Consider the following 22,817-nt stretch of genomic DNA (forward strand, 5'->3'; position numbering starts at 1 on the left):
TCCTGAGTCCCAGGGTGTGCAGACTCACTCTGCTTCTCTAAGAGGAGTAAGGGATTTCCATACTCCTATCCTGGGCTGGGAAGATCTCCTGGAGAAGGGAGTGGCAACCCACTCCAGTATCCTTGCCTGGAAAATTCCATGGACAGAGGAGCCTGGTGGGGCTACAGTCCATGGAGTCGCAGAGTCAGACACAACTGAATGACTCACACACACAGAGTGGTCAAATAATGTAATAATGGAAATGTGATAAAAGAATCTATCACTGTCATGAACCAGGTGTGTGCATTTTTCCATGCCTCATTCTAGTTAATATATCATTGTCACATTTAGTGAAATATGCCTTTTCATTCATAAATATTTTGCATATTGCTATATAATTTTATGTAACAATCTAATAGAATGTGTGCACATATAGAGTATTCATGTACTATTTCACATATACAGTATATGTATGGGCTTCCCTGGTGGCTCAGTGGTAAAGAATCTGCCTGCCAATGCAGGAGACATGAATTCAGTTCCTGGGTCAGGCAGGAAGATCCCCTGCAGAAAGAAATGGCAACCCACTCCAGTATTCTTGCCTGGGAAATCCCATGGACAGAGGAGACTGGCAGACTATAGTCCATGCGGTTGCAAAAGAGTCAGACATGACTTAGCAACCAAACAACAACACTAATATACTGTATAATCTATGTGAGTAAAATAGATTTTAAAAGGGTCCTCATTTTTAATATGTATTCCTTTACTAAGGTCGCTTTTTTAATTTGTATCTTGTTTTCTAGTTTATTTTCTTCTATATAGTTTGGTCATGCCTATTACCTATTGAGGTTTTAGTTTTCTTTGTTAAAAAATCAATGCTCTGATATTTTCCCTAGCTTCTTTAATTTTAAAATAGTGTTTTTTAAAAATGCAGTTTAAAGAGATCCAATTTCTAAGTATCTCCCTTTTCCTTTTACCAATATTATAATGACTATTTTCAAAACCAACCATATAAAAGGAAACAGTTCAAAGAGAAACATACAGAAATTGTTGAGCAAAAAGCTGATAAAAAAGATGTTTGCCTTCACCCTCTGCCTTCACATTAGCCTCTGCTGATTTGCATGGTCTCCAGCCCATGTGTGCATATGTGCTCAATCACTCAAGTCGTGTCTGACTCTTGCGACCTCAGGGACTGTGGCCTGCTAGGCTCCTCTGTCCATGGGATTCTTCAGGCAAGAACACTAGAGTGGGCTGCCATGCCCTCTTCCGGGGATCTTCCTGACCCAGGGATCGAAGCTGCAGTCTCATGTCTCCTGCATTGGCATGCAGGTTCTTTACCACTAACATCACCTAAGAAGCCCCCTCATGCCTGTAGACAGCACCAAACTACTAAAATGACATCATAGAACACGGAGCTGGGAAGAGAGGTGCACACTGGCTCCAGCCCACCACCCAAAGGTTACAGAGCGCTGCTTTGGGGAAAGGCCTGGCTTTCCAGCCCTTCTGATCCGCTTATTTTGAAAGCTCATTGTGTATGAGGACTTCTACTTTGTTGTTTCCTTAACAGGGCTGGTCTTTATCAGGATGCCGGAGTTATTTCAAGCTGTTGAAGGCAAACATCTGGAGGGTGCAATAACTCTTACCAAATTCTTAGTGGGTTGGGCTTCACCCAGGGAAGGGGGTTTTCTTCCTTTACCCTTAAAAACAAAGTCATAATATTGATTATTAGTCCTTTATTACTCCTTCCATTATTATGACTGCTAAATTTCATATTACCTTCAGCTCATCTAATCTACTTGAGAATCTAAATTATATATTGTTAGTATGGCAGAATACTAATTTCATTTAGAAATATTATCAAATATCAGGGAAAAGGGAGAAACAAGAAAGGTTAGGTTAGTCCTCCAAATAACCTAGACTCATAATTTTGCAGATGTGTCCAGCACTGTGTTAATTGCTGTGAGGTCTGAAAAACAAACATGGAAGGGTATGCTAACAGAGACAAAACTAGAATTTCAGTCAACATGAAAATAATACTGCACTAAGTTGTTAAATCCTAACCATAAATTTTATTAAACTTTACCCATCAGAAGCAAGGTGAAATGCACAATAGTAAAAAGCTTGTAGCATGCCTGACTCATGAAGAAAATTCAATGTAGTTGACCATCTTTAACATCTTGTCTTCTCATTACAAGAAAAAGCTGGATTGTATCAGTTAACTTTGTAACCATTTTAATATCAAGATTTAAATTTTCATGTTATTTCTCTCTCTAAAATTAGTTGATTTTGGAATATGGTGATCCATGCAAAGTTCCTCACATGAGAGAAAGAATTGCAAACATACAGCATACCTATGAACTTCAACCCTTCTATTTGAAGAGGTGATATTGATAGCTTGCTCTGCAGTCTTTTCAGTTAAGCCCTGATTTGAAAGTTATCCTCAACCTAAGGTATTACTAAGCAATTGCATTTGTAAGCAACATGAAATGAACTTCCTATTCCTGCACAAGATAGTACAGTAATCCTTCTGTATTTGTAGGGGGATTGGTTCTGGGACCTGGGTGGATACCAAAATCCAAGGACAGATGCTCAAGTTCCTTATATAAAATAGCATTGAATTTGCATATAACCAGGCACATGCTCCTGTAGACTTGAAATCGTCTCTAGATTACTTATAATACCTAATACAATGTAAATGCTGTGTAAGTAGTTGTAAACACAATGTAGATATTGCATAAGTAGTTGTAAATGTGGCTTGACAAATTTTAAGTTTGGCTTTTTGGAAGTTTCTGGAATTTGTTTTGAATATTTTTGATCCACGGTTGAATAAAAGAATGCAGAACCAATGGATATGACAGGCTGACTGTACTTTTTTTTTAATGTCATCTTCCTTATTTTTTTGTTTTTTAAATGTAGAATAATTGCTTTACAATGTTGTATCAGTTTCTGCCAAACAACGTGAATCAGTCATAATTATATTTTTATATATATACACACATATATATCCCCTCCCTCAGAAGCCTCCCTACCCCTTCCCATCCCACCCTTCTAGGTCATCACAGAGTGCCAGACTTGGGCTCCCTGTGTTGTATCGAAGCTTTCCACTATTTACCAGTTTTACACATGACAGTGTATATATGTCAATGCTACTTTCTCAATAAGTCCTGCCCTCTCCTTCTCCTGCTGACTGTAATTTAAATCATTATAAATAAGGATTAAGAGCTGAAGTATAAGCTCTTCATGAATCTTAAACTTTGCCTTGAAGGCAAAGTTTGCCTATAGATAGAACAGGAGAGATCAGATGTATAGAAAACAGAAGAAATTCTATATAAGAAGTTAACAAGAGTAAGGGGACAAGACTGGAAATAAGCTTGGCAAAAACACACCACCAGGAGGAGGCTGGCTTGCATGAAGTAAATAACCATAACAATAAATGAAGTAGTCCAACTTATTACGGTCCAACATGTATTTTCATCACTGTCTATAGGGCTCAAGGACAATCTTGCCATTTTACCTTCCGTGGGCAACTACTAATATTAAAATTTTTTTTAAACAATCCTTTTTCTATCATAAAAATGTTAACTTTTAAAAATATATAATAAATATTTTGGCATATTGGCTTTATATGGCAGCTAGTAAAATTCCTAAGAGAGTAAAGTAATAATAGTAATAATAAAAATTTATTGAAACTTTTTAGTACTAAGCAGGTTTCCCAAGTGGCTCAGTGGTAAAGAATCCACCTGCAATGCAGGGGATATGGGTTTGATCCCTGGGTCAGGAAGACCCCCTTAGAGCAGGAAATGGCAACCCACTCCAGTGTTCTTGATGGGATAATCCCATAATCCCATCGATAGAGGAGCCCTGGCAGGCAACAATGCATAGGGTTGCAAAGAGTTGGACATGACTGAGCTCGAATGCATTCATGCTATATGAATTATATCATTTAACACTTAACCTTTTTGACATCCTATAGTGTAGATACTATATTTTTCTCCACTTTGCAGGTTAAAGAAATTATTGTCTAGTCCCAAGGTAATGTCTTCCATATTTTGTTTTGTTGCTTACATTTCATAACTGCTAGTAAAGAAGTAGAAAAAATTAGCCCTGTACTTATCAAAATTATTGAGGCAAAAAAACTTGAAAATTGTTGGACATAAATACACTCAAATTTTATATAAAAAGATATTTGTTAAATATTTGATTAATTTTTATAGGTTATGAGTTCTTACAAATGTGTACATAAATGGAATAAAATTAAGATATTTTAGAAATAAAAATTTACCATCCTCATCCAACTTATCACCTTAGCCTCCTTGAAAATTACTATGGCAATGTGACGTGAAAGCCGCTCAGTTGTGTCTGACTCTTTGCAACCCCATGAATTATGCAGACCATGGAATTCTCCAGGCCAGAATACTGTAGTGGGTAGCCTATCCCTTCTCCTGTGGGATTCCTTCTTCCTGGCCCAGGAATCGAACCGGAGTCTCCTGAATTGAAGGCAAATTCTTTACCAACTGAACTATGAGGGAAGCCCATGGCAATACTATTTATTATTTTCTTTCATTTATTTGTTTTCCTTTTTTAATTGAAGTATAGTTGATTTACAGTGTTGCCTTTTTTTATTTTTAGTTCCCTTTTATAAATGATTTCTTTGCCCTAGCCAAGAGAGGAATAGGTACTTTATAAGTTGAAATTTTCCTCTTCTAGAATTGAATAAATGCATTTTAGTTTTCTTATAAGCACTTAGATTTCTCTGCTAATGCTTATGATCATCAGAGAATACTAGGATCCTATCCCGGGAGGAGTTTATATTTTGGTTCAAAGTAAATAGTCCTCAGCTTACCTTGCTGGTGCAGTTTAGCAGTGTTAATGTGCCCTGTGAAACTGTTGATAGGTGAAGCTTGAAATCGTCACTGATATTCATTTTAAGGAATTGCTTCAACTTTCGAGCAGCACGATTCAAAAATGAAGCTTCCTATTATAGAAAAAACATCAGAAGGGCTGTGGTTCAAATAAAATATTAAGAAGTAATAAGCTTTTCTAAAGAGCCTAAAGCCAGAACTGTATTGCTAAATAATGCCCCACCTCCACCCCACTTTTCTTCTATTCCAGTTAATCACATGACTGATGAGCAACTAAACGGGAACTGTTTAGCTCCCAGGTGATAGCCTCAAGTGCCTAGAACTCAGTTTAATGATTATGTGACACTTTAAACTCTCTTTTTTTTTTGTTATGTATGATCTTATCGCTTATGAGTAAGCACATAAGTTTATTCAGTTTTAAACTAGATAACTAAAGGAGAGCGCTTCTGAAAGCAGCAGTAATAAAAGGTATGTGTGATTTTTATTACTATTATTTTTGCCCCTTTGGCGATATGAATAACTGGCAATTATTAAAGGGCCTATTTGCCTAAAACAAGTGTTTCAAAAATAGGAATTTTTTTTTAATTTATGGATACACTCAAATGCCATGAGGTTAATTAATTCAGTTATTGTGAGTTTCCAAAAGGCTTGAATAGCACACTAGTTTCTGAAGAAAGAGATGACACAAACTTTTATTCAAAATTCTGTAAATTGTAACATTACACCAAATAGAGGGGGTAATGATTTGAAGATAAGAAAATATTGAAAGAAAAAAGTTAAAAATGCCTACAACTAAATTATGCCCATTAATTATGTCTGTATATGCAAGCAATCATTCTGACAAGCATTTTTCCTGAATAAATGTTTCAGAACGGAGATGTGTATCTTTGAATTCAGCAGTTCTACTGTTTTCAAGGTGAAAAATGAAATGTTAAAATTGAAAGGAATATTTATCAAATAAGCATAGGAAAATTTGTAAAATAAAAGTATAAAAGACCACAATATAACAACATATCAATGGGAATTGTCAGGTTAGAACCAAAAGACATGTCATTAATTATCAATATAATAAAGAGATACATGAAATATAAACTTCTATGATATCAAGCTCAAATGACATATAAATTCCAAATAATTATCATTACCTTATTATCATCACATGAATGTTTTTTAAAAAAGTTAGGTTCGTTATTCAGGCAATTGCTATCAAAGTTTATCATGTTGTCCTGTAATAAATAATATAAAATAATATGGTTAAACTGGGGACCTTTCTAGTATGTTGTAATTATAAAAATAACAATGTAACAATATTTGGTATTTATATGTGCATTTTTAGGAAAACAGCCTGGCTCAGCTGATTAGGCAGGAAGAATAGTTTTCTATAATTAAAGAATAAACAAGTATATACACAAACCCTTAAAAAGAGCTTCCCTAGACTCCATAGTTTAATTCAAGAAATGAGAGAAACTGGTTCTTGGGAGGGGGTAATGAAAGTATCTATTTTAGTAGTTGCACTATATCAGAGTTGTACTATATGGGAGAAGGGAATGGCAACCCACTCCAGTATTCTTGCCTGGAGAATTCCATGGACAGGGGAGCCTGGCAGGCTGCAGTCCATGGGGTCGAAAGGAGTCTTTCACTATATAGGAAACACTATAAATTTAGAAATCATGAAGTTGAGATTCATGTAAGCAGTTATTTGGTCCAGTTTCCTGACACAATCAAACAGTGACAAAGAGAATTAAGAATTATTTACTTGACAGGGTAAAGTTGAAATTCATTCTACAGCATTTTAAACAAACCGGTTGGGGATGTTTGAGGTAAATTTTTGCTGTGAAAAAGTGAGACTGAATGTGTGTATTGTCATGTAGGAGTGGGAAGGCAGACTGGCACATTCTCATTTTTCTTATCTAAGAAATTATCTTATCTAAGGAATTTCTTATCTTTAGAAGGTGGGGATTTAGAATGCAGTTGACACATTAGAATTTCCTAAGGATTCAGATTCTTTATGCACAGGATTGGACTAGCTCTGTCCAGCAAACTAGCAATTCCATGATATCAAAGCTTCTATCAAGCAATCTTAGCCTATGTGTTGTCATCAAAAAACACAAAAAGTGGGGTAATGGCAGGATTTAACCATGGGCTTCTAATCTTCATCTGCCTCTCAGAAAAATATGCATTAGTCTTCTCACCTGTGAAAAGCATAAATAGTCTCTGGGTTTATCCTGACATTAAATGTATATATTATCTGTTTTACCTGTAAGAATTATACAGCCTGAATATGTAATCATTCATATAACCATTCAACACTTCCTACAAGTCAGTGTGCAAGGTTCTCTGCCAAGCTTAATGGGAAAACAAAGATAAAAAAAAAAAGTTGCATTTTCTTGTGCCATTTGATATAAAGGGCAGATACTGCATCCTTTGACACTTGTACATCATTTCTTATGTTTGTGAAAGTATGCTTATATAAACAAGATTTGTTAGCACCAACCATCCTAGTCATACTGCAAATATCTCAAGTGCAAATAGATATATTTTTCTATAGCTATCCTCATGTTGCCATTATATTAATATACATTCCTGAAAAGATAGTGGAGAATTAATGTTCTCTGCAAGGAGATCTAACCAGTCCATCCTAAAGCAGATCAGTCCTAGGTGTTCATTGGAAGGACTGATGCTGAAGCTGAAACTGCAGTACTTTGGCCACCTCATGCGAAGAGTTGACTCATTGGAAAAGACCCTGATGCTGGGAGGGATTGGGGGCAGGAGGAGAAGGGGACGACAGAGGATGAGATGGCTGGATGGCATCACCGACTCGATGGACATGTGTTTGAGTAAACTCCAGGAGTTTGTGATGGACAGGGAGGCCTGGCGTGCTGCGATTCATGGGGTCACAAAGAGTTGGACACGACTGAGTGACTGAACTGAACTGAAGTGAACTGAACATTCTTTCATTTTCCTATTGACTTATATTTAGCCTCAAGAAGGACAATAAATCATTCATACATTTCTCTCTGATAAGACATGCATTTTGTTTTTGCCATGTTATTATTGTTGTTTAGTTGCTAAGTCACATCCAACTCTTTTGCAACCCCATGGACTGCAGCCTGCCAGGGTCTCTATCCATAGGATTTCCCAGGCAAGAATACTGGAGTGGGTTGCCATCTCCTTCTCCAGGGGATCTTCTGACTTAGGGATTGAACCTACGTCTCTCGCATTGGCAGGCGATTTCTCTACCACTGAACCACCTGGGAAAGCCCTGTTTTTGCCACACAATGCCTCCAAAAAAAAAAAAAAAGATGAACAAATATGCAGCTAATCTGAATGACATTTTTCAATTTACCAAAAATTATAATATGGAATAGTACCTATTTCTTGAATCATTTTAATAAATTGCATGAGACATGAATATTTGAAAATCCATATTAATTAAGCCACTGCTCAGGTATTTAACAAGACTCATTTTTGGCAGATACAGAAAGGTAATGTTGTACCAGGTGATTTGTTTGTCAGATGTTTGCAGCAGTAGATAAAACTGTTACTTAAAAGGTTGACATAAAAGGCTGACTCCTATAGAAGTCACAATTATAACTGAATAGTTAACTTTAGTTTGCATTTTATGACTAAATTTAACATAAACATAAATGAGTAACAACTACAGTTGCTTTCTGCAATTGTTTTCATTTAAGCCCTATGAGAAAGATGGTTCAGACTAAGATTTATAGAATCATAGAGTTGGAAAGAAGCTTACACGTCCATCTTTTGATTTAGAAAATAGCACAATTACTTTATCAGTAGTTTATTAAAGGAATCTTGACATATTTGAATATTCATATGTATTATGAATATGAAAAATAAGAGACAATCCAAGATCACATTGACTATGAACTCAATATTCTCCAGTAAAAACATTATGTTATCTATGTTATTTCTTAAATACCTAATGTCCTTTCCATTTGTAGAATTACATATTCTTTCATTGCAGCATAGTTTTCTTCTATCTTTGAAATTTTTCTATTGCATTCATAGCAGTCCCTTCCTCAGAAACACTAACTACTTACAAAACTGATTGCTATTTAACTTTTTCTTTTATATATTTTCTTTGATTTTTTTTTCAAGATTCACTTTTGTGTGGTTTTTGCCAACATGCCTTTGATATGCCTGTTCTAATTGGACACTCATGGTCACATGTGGTCTAAGTAAACTACTGTCTATTTACAGCTTATAAATGATTCTCATCAGCAGTTACATAACTGATGGCTCCCTCCTTTCTATTCTTCTATTTTGTAGATCTGGGATTAAGGATTGGGGTTTGGACATAGAAAAGAAAGATTTAGTCTCATGGCTTACTATTCTTTGAAAATGAACTTGGTCCCTACAGAAATTTTCTTCCATTTCTGATTATCACTATTAAAACCCACTCATGGCCCAAAATCTTATAACATAAAAAGATTCATTTGGAGGACCCTTTGAAAAGTGAAACTTCTTTTTAATGAAATTTGTAATCTGTATGAAATTTGAAAAGGTCTATATTGTTCTTGGAATACTATTTCAAATGTTACAGATTTTACCGTTAGTCGGGTAGCTTATCAGATTATAGTAAGAATTGGTAGCTAATTCCTAGCTTAAATGAAAAATCATTCATTTATTCTTCAATCAACTACTTGTTGAACATCTACCATGTACCTTATAGTAACTGGGGATAGAACTATGATCAAGATTACAGATGGCTCCTTCCTTCAAGAAATTTACCTCTGGTGTTAAAGACAGACATCAATCCAATAACCGCAATCAAATCTCAAGTTGATAATTGTCATAAATTAAAAGTATATGCTACCATGAAAGCCTATAAAGAATTTTATTTAGGAACTTCAGTAAAGACTTCCCTGAGAAAGGAACACATCAACTGAGACCTGTAGTGTGAGTAAACTAGAGAAAAAGGAAACAGAGGAGGTGAAAAGATACAGAAAACAGCATTTATGGCTTCAGGTAAATAAGATGGAACAACGGCAAATATGCTGCTGGATGAAAGAGTAAGAAAACTAGTATACAGCTAAGAAAGCAAGAGAAATCACTGGTTCAATGTGAAGCAGACAGTCTAGAGGATACCAGATTATGCAGGGGCTTAAGAACATGTTAAGGAGCCTTGCCTTGATCCTCTAATTAATGACTAAATACTTTTTTGAAGGATCATGTTAATACCCACATAATAAATGGTTCGAAAGGGTTCAAGAATGTAATAGGCTATTATATACTCAGTGCTTGAAATAATAGTTTATTGGACTTGGTGGTAGGAAAGAATGTAGCAATAGTTAAATTGACTCAAGAAATATATAGAAAGCAAATAAAACATGATTTGAGAATTAAAGTTAATGAAGACTGGCACACCAGGGATGATTCCTTGGTCTCTGGTGTGTGTGACACAATATACTGTGTTGCCATTCACTGAGATAGGGCATAGTAGATGAGATGGCGTGAATAAAATGTTTGATTTTAAATAGATTAAGTTGACATTCAGGATCCAAGAGCATACACAGAGAAGCCAAAAAGTTGGAAAAATTGGCGAGTAGATAGTTTTAAGACGGTGGTGATCCATAATGTACAGTGCCAACCAAGAGGTCAAGTAAATTGTCTTGTACAAAATCTATGCCCATAAAAAAAGCAAAATGAAATTAGAAAAACAAAACCTAACCTGCTATGATTTTATCAGAGTCTAACCTATCTGGGGTAAGAAAAATACTCAATATCAGTCCTTGCTCCACATCCTTTCTCACATAAGTTGGTAGGCATTAGAAGCACTAGTAAAGTTTACAGTCCAGGAGCACAAACATATCAAAGGACTGAGACTTAATTGACGGACTATAAAATGCTTCCCACCTCCCCACTTTAAAACTGGCTTGAAACTAAACATTCAAAAAATGAAGATCCTGGCATCTGGTCCCATCCTTCATGGCAAATAGATGGGAGAAAATTGGAAACTGAGAGACTACTTTCTTGGGCTCCAAAATCATTAGAGATGGTGACTGCAGCTGTGAAATTTAAAGATACTTGCTTCTTGAAGAAAAGCTATGACAAACCTAGACAACATATTAAAAAGCAGATATCACCTTGCTGACAAAGGTCTATATATTGTTTTTCCAGTAGTCCTGTATGGATGTGAGAATTGGACATAAAGAAGGCTGAGCACTGAAGAATTGATGGTTTTTCTTTTTTTTTTTTTTTATTAAGAATTGATGTTTTTGAACTGTGGTTCTACAGAAGACTTGAGAGTCCCTTGAACCACAAGCAGATCAAATCCTAAAGGAAATCAACCCTGAATATTAACTGGAAAGACTGATGCTGAGGCTGAAGCTCCAATACTTTGTCCACCTGATGCAAAGAGCTGACTCATTGGAAAAGACCCTGATGTTGGGAAAGATTGAGGGCAATAGGAGAAGGGGCCAGCAGAGGATGAGATGGTTGGAATGGCATAGTTGACTGAATAGACATGAGTTTGAGCAAACTCTGGGAGAAAGTGAAGAACAGGGGAGCTTGGCGTTCTGCAGTCCATGCGGTCACAAAGAGTTAGACACAGCTGAGTGACAGAACAACAATAACAAAGCAATTCAACCATCAATTACCTTACAGAACTAAAGTACCAGGCCCAGATGGGGTTGCTGATTATTTCTATCAAACATTTAAGGAGGAAATCATAGCTATTCTCTAATATCTTCCAGAAGACAGAAGCAGAGTGAATACTTCTTATTTTGTTCTATGAGAACAGGCTTGCCGTAATACCAAAAGCAAATGAAGATAAGACAAGAATAGAAAATCACACATCAATATATCTTATGAAAAGAGATGCAAAAATCCTCAACAAAATATAGGAAATTGAGTTTAACAATGTATAAAATAATTATACACCATAGCCAAGTGATATTTACCCATACATGCAAGACTGGTTCAACAGTCAAGAAATCAATGAATGTAATCCATCCCTTTAACAGGGTAAAAAAGAAAAAGTGATCAAAAACAATTGAAAAACAACACCCATTCATTTATAAAAACCTCTCAGTAAGTGAGGACTAGGGGGAAACTTCCTTAACTTGATAAAAAAAGCATCTACAAAATCCTATTGCTAATATAATACTTAATGGTAAGAAACTCAAAACTTTCCTATAATTAGGAACAAGGAAAAGATGTCCCTCTCATCATTGCTTATCAACACTATATCAAAAATCTTAGGTGATTTGATAAGAAACAAAAAGGAAATAAAAGATTTACAAATTAGGAAGGATGAAATATAACTGTCCTTTTTAACTATTTGACATCATAATTTACATAGACAATCCTAAAGAATCAACAGAAAAAAAAAAACCCTCCTGGAACTAATAAATGATCATGTGAGGTCACAGTATACAAAGTTAGACAAAAGTTAATAGTTTTCCTCCATACCAGCAATGAGCAAATGTAATTTGAATTTAAAAACACAACAGTGTTTACAGTACTTAGGTATAAATCTAACAAATTATATACAAGATCTTTATGAAGAAAACTACACAACTCTGGTGAAAGATCAAAGGAGACTTAAATAAATGGAAAGATTGTCCACGTTGATGGATTGGAAGATTCAACCTTGTCAAGATGTTTGTTATCCCAACTTGACCTATGGATTTATCATAAACTCAATCTCAGCAAGTTATTATGTGAATATCAACAAACTGATTCTGAAACTTATATGGAGAGGCAAAAGATCTCAAATAGCCAATTCAATTTAGAAAGAGAAGATTAAGTCATAGAACTGACTCAAAAACTATAGCAAAAAACTGACTGATAAACTACAGCAATCATGATTGTGTGACAGTGGTCAAAGAATAGACAAATAGATCTGTTTGCAACACAACAGAGAGCCCACATAAACCCACAAACTCAGTCAACTGGGCTTTGATAAAGGAGTAAAGCGAATACGATGGAACAAAGTCCCTTCAGCAGTGCTGGAACTGGATATCCACATGCAAAACAATTCATCCAGACCTTATACTCTTCATAGAGTAACTCAAGATGGATCACCGTCCTAAATCTAAAATACATAACAGTAAAGCCCAGAGGATAACATAGGGGAAAATCTAGGTGATCTTGGGTAAAGCTTTGACTTTTTATATAAAATTCCAAAGGCATGATTCGTGAAGGATATAACTGATACTGTACTTCACTAAAATTAAAACTTCAAAACACATACATATACATACATATATGCATATATATACTTCCCCTGATTACAATAATTATAGTAGCACTATTTGTATCCATATGTATGGATAGGTGTGTGATAAAGTATATACTATACATATTTAGTATATAAAACATAACATATATAAAATATATAATATACATGATAGCAGCACTATGCATATCCATACAATAATATACTTTTTATATAGTACAAACACATGTACATACAAACACTTCTCTTTGAAAACAAAATTGGCCAAATAAACTTTTTATAGGGACTTGTTTACATAGACAATGGGGCACCAACAGAAAATTAACATGCTGTCATTTAATGGCCGCATCTGTGATTAGTCTTGCATGCACAGTATCTGATTTCTTAAGAATTTAAATGTTTTAAAATATCATTTAATATCAGCATTCCAGCCAGAGGTTATTTTAGCCAGACAAGGTGAATACCAAGACAGGAGTGTAACATTCTCTTGCCACCTAGGATCCCATAAAGTGGCCCAGTGTACACTGAAACCATAGATTCCTGCCTTAGCTCTATTAAACCACAGACATTTTAAAAACTGAGTCATAACTGACATATAACATTAGGTTTAAGCATTCAATAATTAGATATTTGTGTATACTGCAAAACGATCACCACTATAAGTCTAGTTCAGTAAGTTTAACATCCACCACTACATATAGTTAAAATGTTTTCTCCTATGATGAGAACTCTTGAGATTTACTCTGTTAGCAATTTTCAAAAAATATATATAGTATTAATAACTATAGGCACTGTGCTGTAGATTATATTCCCAAGATTGAATTCCCAGTTTTATGGGATCATTCTGCTTTATACCATAATGACAGCTTGTTTGGTTAGCTCCCCCTTGCATTCTTAAAAGTCTTCCAGTTTGGGAAATAAAGTATTTTCTCACCCTACTTGTATTATGGCATTTTGATTTTGGTTTGCATGATATAGTTTTCCCATCTGTTGACTTTTTAAATTATTTTGAACATAAAAATATTTTTATGTCATCTATATTGCTTACATGTCATTATTCAAACAATACTAAAATGTATAATGAAAAAGTTTCCAATTTTTCTCCACTGCCCCCACTAGAGTCACCTCCCCAAGGTGATTCATATTAGCAGTTTGACAAGAATATTTTTTTAATTGGTTTTAATTGGAAGATAATTGTTTTACAATATTATGCTGTTTTCTGCCATGTATCAACATGAATAGGCAATAGACATATGTATGCCCCCTCATTCCTGAACCTCTCTCCCACCTCCCACCCCATCCCACTCATCTAAGTTATCACAGGGCACTGGATTTGAGCCGCCTGTGTCATAGAGCCAGTTTCTGCTGGCTATCTAATTTCACATATGATAATATATATGTTTCAATGCTTCTTGCTCAAAAAAAAGCTATGCATATGTGTAATGTGCATTCAAAATTCACAGATATAAATGATATATAGGGTTTATGAAAGCATGTTCCTCTACCATTTAAAATATAGGATCATAAAATATATATACTCTTCAATCTGTTATGTATTATTTTCACTTTATATTATGATCTTTATGATCATCCTAAGTTAAATATATCTTTTTAAAATAACTTCATAATCTACATTAAGTGTATTCTGAGGTTTATTCAACACTTCTATCATTGATAAAAAAAGTCAATATTTGTTCAACAAACTGCTACAATAGACATCTTTGTATGTGTATTTGTATGTGTATATTGTTGTTATTTAGTTGCTAAGTTGTGTCCAACTCTTTTGTGACCCCATGCACGGCAGCCTGCCAGGCTCCTCTGTCCATGGGATTTGCCAGGCAAGAATACTGGAGTGGGTTGCCATTTCCTTCTCCAGGGGATCTTCCCAACCCAGGGATCGAACCTGCATCTCCTGCATTAGAAGGAAGATTCTTTACCACTAAGCCACTAGGGAAGCCCATATATATGTTATCTCCTTTTATATTAATTTTTGCATTTTTATAGAATTAGTTTACATAATTGAGACTTGCTGAAGGGAATGGTATATCCATTTAAAAATTATGTTCAGTACAAATGATTCACATTTCCACCAGCAAATGTGTCCATTTTGTCACATCTTTGCCAGCACCAGATGTCATAAGCCTTTAACAATTTTACCAGTCCTGATATGTGAAAATTTGTGCCTCATTATAGCTTAAATTTGCATCTTCATGACTACTAGAGGATGAACATAATTTTATGTTAATTGGCAATTTGCATCTCCTTTTCTATAAACAGCCTCTTCTTCGCCATTTTCTTAAGTTGTTTGTCTTTTAATGATCAGTTTCTACATTTTATATTAGGAATTTTAAAAAACTTTATGTTTTGTTTCGGGTGCGTCTCTCATATAACATACTTTTTATACAATTAGTTTAAAATTCAGAGATTAAAATAACACAGATATTTATTACTATTTTATGCTCCTTTTCATCTGTTTTGTAATTTTGGTATGCTGTTGGCTTTAGCATTTATTCTTTGTTATAACTAATTAAGCTCTGATATTCAAGAAAGGAAAGATACTTAATATAGTAATTTAATAGCTAAAGTGTTTTCTAATAACTTTTATGCTAAAATTCTAAGGTCAATATATAGTGCTACTAATTAACAACCAAAAGTTAATTAATCAGAGCTCCGAGGTTACCAAAATATAATTATGCTCATTCCAGTCCTTCCTAAAACCAAGAGTAGCCAAAGCAAAGCAATTCTAATGAAATTTATTGTCACTTTGCTTCTTATTTAACTTACATTCATGAAATAATGTTTCATATTGTTTGTCTCCAAGAGCTTCCCTGATGGCTGACACAGTAGAGAATCTGCCTGTAATGCAGGACACTTGGGTTCAGTCCCTGGGTCTGGAAGATCTCCTGAACAAGGAAATGGCAACCCATCCCAGTATTCTCTCCTGGGAAACCCCACGGACAGAGGAGCCTGGTGGGCTATAGTCCATGGGGTTGCAAATGTTTGGACATGACTGAGTGGCTAGCATAGTACATAAAAGCAGAAATACAGAGTTAAAAGCTTTAACAATATTGACAGTCATTCTGTAGAGAACAGTCCAGGAATAAAAGCAAAAAACACCCGTCCAAAAACAATATTGAAAATGACTTTATTATCAAATATGGAGTGTTAAAATAATATAAAACTACCCTCAATATACTTTTCATGCAGAAAAGTTAGAAAAGAGTCAAACATGACTGAGAACACACGCACGCATGCACGTACACATATATGTATAACAGAATCACTTTGCTATACACCAGAAACTAATACAACACTGTAAATCAACTATACTTCAATAGAAAAAATTTAAAAGTCAATCAGCCAGCAGAATTCATTAGAAGCACTTAATAGTGTTATGTATACAGAACAAAGGAGGATACCACAAAAGGGTAATGAGCAAATCTTAGTTTCAAACCCATTCTTTATCTTGTGTAAAATTGTCTATGCATTGTATGCCTTTTCTGGAAGTGAATATATATATATTATTTGTGGGATGCCCTTCCAGTGTTAAAAGACACCTTAGATATATAACTTGATGTTTTATTCAGTTGTGTTAATCAAGTTGTGGCTTTGTAAGCTTGGGGATAAGAAACAGTGTTCCAAGAATGGTATGATTCAGCAGTTGGCAGATTTCAGTAAATATCAATGTTCATGTCAAATAGAAATACATAATAGTTACTGAAATCTGGCGGCATATCCATTTATAGTTGGTGCAGTGCCATGGATCAAGAAGTTGTGCATATCCACTCTGGATATGTAGGAAATGTTATTATGAGACATATATAAAAGTTTCATACAGGGCATCCATTCTGTGTGTCTTCTAAATAGACTGCAGTCCTACTTCAGTACCATGGAAAGAACACTGCAACTGAGATGTGGATAACTACATCTTAGTATTTCCACTGCTGGCTTTAAATAATTTTCCAGCAGTAATAAATTTACAAAGATTATGTAAGCCAAATTTCTAATCTTATGAATTATAATAGAAAAGTGAGGCAAAGCAGCAGTCAGCTGACTTGTCCAAGTCTCAAAGTCAAAGTGGCAAAGCTGGGACTCTGACCCTAACATTTTCATTGCAGACCAGTGGGCCTGTTAATACAGCACTGTGCTAACATAAGGTAGCTTCTCCTTGAATTTCCTCATCTGTAATATGAGTTTGTTGAACCTGAGCAGTGGTTTTCACACACCACATTCCATATAATCCTAGGGTTCCACAGGATGACTTGAGGACCACTTGGAAATAAGCATGAGATGATGCATAATAGTCAAGACTCAGGGCCTCATTAGACTTTTACGTAGGATTCATTTGGAAAAAAGTTTCATGGATAAATAGAAATTTGAAAAAACACAGTTACTGGTGATTCACTTTTAAGTTCTATAAATGCACAGTCATCATGTATATGTTTAAATATTAATAGAATTTCACCCTCATAAATCAAGTAATTTATAGTCTCTTTTTCTCTCCAGCTGCTGGGAGTCATTTCAGTCCCACTACTCCTTTTGGAAATTTTCATCTAAGAACTCCATTCACTTAGTATTTACTACTTTTTGTTTACTTGTTTCCAGTGCAAGAGCTATATTTAACTAGTCTTTAAGTTTTCCATTGTATCTTCATGTAATCAAAATTTACTGATTGAAGAATGACAATTACACTTATCACACATTACCAAAATTTCAGAGAACATCAGTCATATGTAAACTCTGAATTCAGAAATAACTCATCTTTCTGAATGCTTCTCAACTCCAATTTATTTTATGAGCCATATGAGTTACCTTTCTAAATCCCAGACCTAATTCTACTGTTGTGCATGTTAAGTTGCTTCAGTCATGTCCAACTATTTGCAACCCAAGGACTGTAGCCCACCAGGTTCCTCTGTCCATGGGGATTCTCCAGGCATGAATATTGGAGTGGATTGTCATGTCCTCAGGGGTTCTTCCAGACCCAGGTATTGAACCTGCATCTCTTATGTCTCCTACATTGGCAGGCAGGTTCTTTACCACTAGCGCCAACTGGGAAGCCCAATTCTACTGTTAAGGAGTTTAAAAAGTCATCAGTGGCTCCTTATTACCTAGTCCTAGAAAGTCAGGTTCACATTCCTCAGGTTGCCATGCAAGGCCTTCCAAGATCTGATCACAGCCTAACTTCCAAACCTTGTACACACATCTCAATCAATGCTCAAGCCATATAGGCTGTTGGCTGCTAAATGTGACCTCCTAGCCCTCATATTTAATAAGTTACTGTCTCTATGTATTTTATCTTAAATTATCAGCACTATCCTGTTGTGTTGTAATTCTTTATTTAAGAGTTTGTCTTTCAAAACTGTTAACTTATAGGACTGGAACTAAGTCTTGTAGACTTTTTTTTTTAATACTCATGTTCAATATCTAATAGATTAACAAGAGATTAATTTCCAAAATATATAAATAGCTCATATAGCTTAATATAAAGAAACAATAAAAAATGGGTAGAAGACCTAAATAAACATTTTCTCTAAAGAAGTCATACAGATGGCCAACAGGCATGTGAAATGATGGCCAATTTCACTAAGTAACAGGCAAATCAAAACCATAAGGAGGTATCACCTCATACCAATCAGAATGGCCATCTTTAAAAAGCCTAAAAATAATAAATGCTGAAGAGAGTGTGGAGAAAAAGGAATACTTTTATGCTGTGGTGGAAAAGTAAACTGGCATAGTCACTATGGAGAGCAGAATGAAGGCTTCTAGAGTTTCAGTAGGATCCAGCAATCCCACTCCTGGGCATGTATCTGGAAAAACTCTAATTCAAAAAGATATATGCAGGCTAGTGTTCATAGCAGCATTATTCTAGGACAGGAAAGCAACCCAAATGTCCATCAATAGATGAGTGGATTAAGAAGATATGGTACATATATACAATGGAATATCACTGAGTCAAAAAAAGAATGAAATAATGTCACTTGCAGGAACATGGATGGACCTAGAGATCATCTCATGAAGTGAAATAAGTCAAAGACAATTAATATTACTCATATGTAGAATCTAAAAATGATACAAATGAACTCATTTTAAAACATAAATATATTCACAGACATAGAAAACAAACTTACGGTACTGAAGAGTAAGGAGGGAGGTGAGGAGTGATAAATTAGGAGTTTGGGATTAACAGATACACACTACTATATACAAAATAGATAACCAACAAGGACTGACTGTATAGCACAGTGAACTATACTCAGTATCTAGTACTAACCTATAATGAAAAAGAATCTGAAAAGGAATGTACATACATGTATAACTGAAAAAAATAACAGGTTGCATATAATCACCAGCAGACATTCTATAGATTCATATCAAATTGTATTAAAACCCTGGACTCTATTCTTATTTCCTTAAGACCTATCCATTTTTCAAAGTTCTATTAAAACTGTAATTCTCCCTTTACTAGTCACTAGAATTCTCAGAGGGCACATCATACATCTTTGAATTGGTAGAATAAAATAAGCAGATGCTTAATAAATATTTAACTGAACTATTAAGGAACAGAAGTTAAGATTTTTCCAGAGATCTAGAAAACCTCATTTCTAATCTGCCAACGTATGCACAATGATCATCTTAGGAGATTTTAATTATCAGTCTTAAGGTTAATATGCAGTAATGGTTACATAGGATCTCCTAAGCATGGCAATCAGCAATTAACAAATGTGCCAAATATAAAATTCTAATTACCAGTGCTTATATACTCTGCTCTCTACTGCCTTACCATTTTCCTGAACTTTATGTATAGTTGTCCAACTATAGGGCCCATAGGATTTTATGAATAAGAGAATATGAGGAGCCAAGTACTAGACTAAATATATTTAAAGATTTTGGTGAGCTGAAGTGAGATGGTCACAAATAAAACAAGAAAAGAGATTTACTGAAGAAAAGTGTCCAGCAAAACAATATAACCAAGGATGATGGACCAAATTATTGTGCAAAATCACAAGGGGAGTACTTTATTCTGAGAGTACTGCTGTAAACACTGTCTAGTCAAACAACAATAAGCAAGACATTAGGTAAGCTATGTGTGCTTGTATTGGTAGCACATGAACCAAGAATGATAAGGAGTCATGAGTATAGCCAATATGGTAAAAAACTATAAGTCATATAATAAATTTTGCAATGTCACTCATGTGTATTTACATCTTTATCCTAAAATTTAAAAATGATATTTCAGGTTTTGTATATAAATATAGTAAATTAGGTAAACTCATTTATTTAGTCATTTTGAGGGGCCTACTCTATGCTAGGTAATATTCAATGGATGCTGGGAATACAGTCATTAATAAAAGTGGCATGAAGATAATGAAAGTATATAATGCATTGCAGGGAGAGGATAGGCTACTCTAATTCTAGCAAGGAGTGAATTTTATGCTCATCAATTCACCTTTCTGTTATTTTGGTTGGGTGGATTTTGTGGCTAGTAATTATTTTCTTCTTTTTTAAGAAAAGGCTCATGAGTGCTCTGCCCTGTTCATTTTGACAAGGATGCATAGTTTTCTACCTGTGCACTTTACACTTAAACAGTATCTTTGTTGTCATTGTTGTTCAATCGCTAAGTCATGTCTGACTCTTTGCAACCCCATGGACTGCAGCACTCCAGGCGTCCTTGTCCTTCACTATCTCCCAGAGTTTGTCCATTGAGTCAGTGATGCTATCTATAGCTCAGATGGTAAAGAATCCATTTGCAATGCAAAAGACATGGGTTTGATCCCTGGGTTGAGAAGATCCCCTGGAGAAGGAAATGGCGACCCACTCCAGTATTCTTGCCTGGAGAATCCCATGGACAGAGGAGCCTGGCTGGCTAAAGTCCATGGTTTACAAAGAGTTGGATGTGACTGAGTGACTAAGCACACATGTGAGTGTATCAAATTGAGTAAAAAAAATATCTTGGCTAGGTATAGGATTCTTCAAGTCACATTTTATTTCCTTCAGAATTTTGTAGCTATTATTCCATTAGCTTTTGCATTTAGATGTGTAAAATTTGAAGCCACTCTGATTCCCATCCCTCCCCTGAATGAGGTACCATTTATACTTAAACTTTTTATTTATTTTTTAATTTAAGGGTAATTGCTTTACAGAATTTTGTTGGTTTCTGCCAAATATAAACATGAATCAGCCATAGTGTACCTGAACTCTTGAATTCTTCTTTTATCTTAAAGTTTAATCCCACTGCCAAGATATAATGTACTGAAAATCATTTTATATCAGTTTTTATTAGTATATGAAACTCTATTTTTTTCAGTCACTTGGAGGAAAACTTTTCTCTATCATAGGTTACTTTACTTTTCCATTTGTAGTTTATCTTTTATAAGAACATTTATCCATGAATTGCTTTATTACTGTCTATGGTATTTCTATATGGTTGCCATGTTGTTTTTATCTGAAATTTACAGTAGCCAACTCTGTGCTGATATTTATTCAACTCCATATCTCATGATGCCCTCTCACCTACCAGAGAACACTGTCTTTTCTTAGCACTTCTAATTGGGAAAAGACATGATATCATCCGTTTTATCTGTTCTTATGAAGCCTGAGAACCCAGGGTAGATTTATAGGGGTGTGTGGAGATGGTAGTGTAACGGGAATGGAAGATGGCAGAATTATGGTCAGTTGTATTGGTGAGCAAGGACTGTGCTCCTTATTAACTATTTTTTGAGTCCACTGTGGGGTTTGATGATTTGCCTTTTTTAGTGAGAGAACGGTCACTTGGTCTTCAAGATTTCTTTCCAATTCAGAGTGACCTGTTTTGCTTTTGATGGAGACCATAATGTTCAGGGGTCATTTGCCCACTTTACTTTGCCTTTCCCCAGCAGACATGTCCATTGCGTCTCTGCTACGTGGAGTACTGAGATCTTTTTTAGAATTTTGTCCACTTTTGTGACCATCTGTAGAAGTTTTCTATGGCTTCCATAACAAATGACCATAAACTGGATGGCTTAAGACAAGAGAAACATATTCTTTCACAGTTCTGGAAGCCGAAGTTCGAAATCAAAGTGTTAAGAGTTCCATGCCTCTCTCCAAGCTTTTGGAGGCTGCTGGTGTTCCTTAGTTTGTAACTGCCTAACTTTGATTTCTACCTCTTTCTTACATGCCATTTTCCTCTTTGTCTCTTACTCCCTTTCTTCCCTTCCAAGGATGCTTTGGATTTAGGACCCACCCAGTCCATGGCTATCTCATCTAGAGAGTCTTAAATTAATTATATACATCTGCACAGGCCTTTTTTCTACATCAGTCACATTCACAGGTCCTGCTGTGCATAGCACTTGGGGTGCCACCACTAAATTCAGAATACCGCCAATATTATTGTTTGGGGGAGGGGCTGTTGTTTTAGAATATTTATTCATCATGTGGGTCCTTGAACATTTTTTTCTCATTTGCAGGCTGCCAGCTTTTAATGACTTTTGCATAAAGAAGTGCCTTTTACTTAGTTTGATTCTCTATTTTATACTTTTGTAAGGTTCTGGGCACCCAGTTTTAGCTCGTTTTAATGTGCTTCCATCTGTCATCTTACCCTACTAGTATGTTTTAGTTTACGGATAACAGCAATACAGATACCTTTAGACTGTATTGTGGGGCTTCCCATGTGGCGCTAGTGGTAAAGAACTCACCTGCCAGTGCAGGAAATGTAAGAGACGGGGGTTCAGTTCTTAAGTCGGGAAGATCCCCTGAAGTAAGGCACAGCAGTCCACTCCAGTATTCTTGCCTGGGAA

At 35.3% G+C, this 22,817-nt stretch overlaps 1 protein-coding gene across 3 annotated transcripts in view; it reads right to left on the minus strand.

Moving 5' to 3' along the window:
• Nucleotides 1-22,817, minus strand: part of IL7 (interleukin 7) — a 51,750-nt gene that overhangs the window by 2,849 nt on the left and 26,084 nt on the right. The window contains exons 3-5 of one of the 3 annotated variants that reach the window (XM_020894110.2): nucleotides 5,984-6,064; nucleotides 4,820-4,951; nucleotides 1,620-1,673 (exon numbers count right to left, since the gene is read on the minus strand). In XM_020894110.2, the coding sequence (XP_020749769.1) occupies nucleotides 1,620-1,673; nucleotides 4,820-4,951; nucleotides 5,984-6,064 (267 nt within the window). The remainder of the gene's footprint in view (nucleotides 1-1,619; nucleotides 1,674-4,819; nucleotides 4,952-5,983; nucleotides 6,065-22,817) is intronic. The other 2 variants (XM_020894111.2, XM_070477203.1) reach the window with 2 other exon arrangements.

Source organism: Odocoileus virginianus, chromosome 15 (genome assembly GCF_023699985.2).
Source record: "Odocoileus virginianus isolate 20LAN1187 ecotype Illinois chromosome 15, Ovbor_1.2, whole genome shotgun sequence".
NCBI classification, from domain to species: Eukaryota; Metazoa; Chordata; class Mammalia; order Artiodactyla; family Cervidae; genus Odocoileus; species Odocoileus virginianus.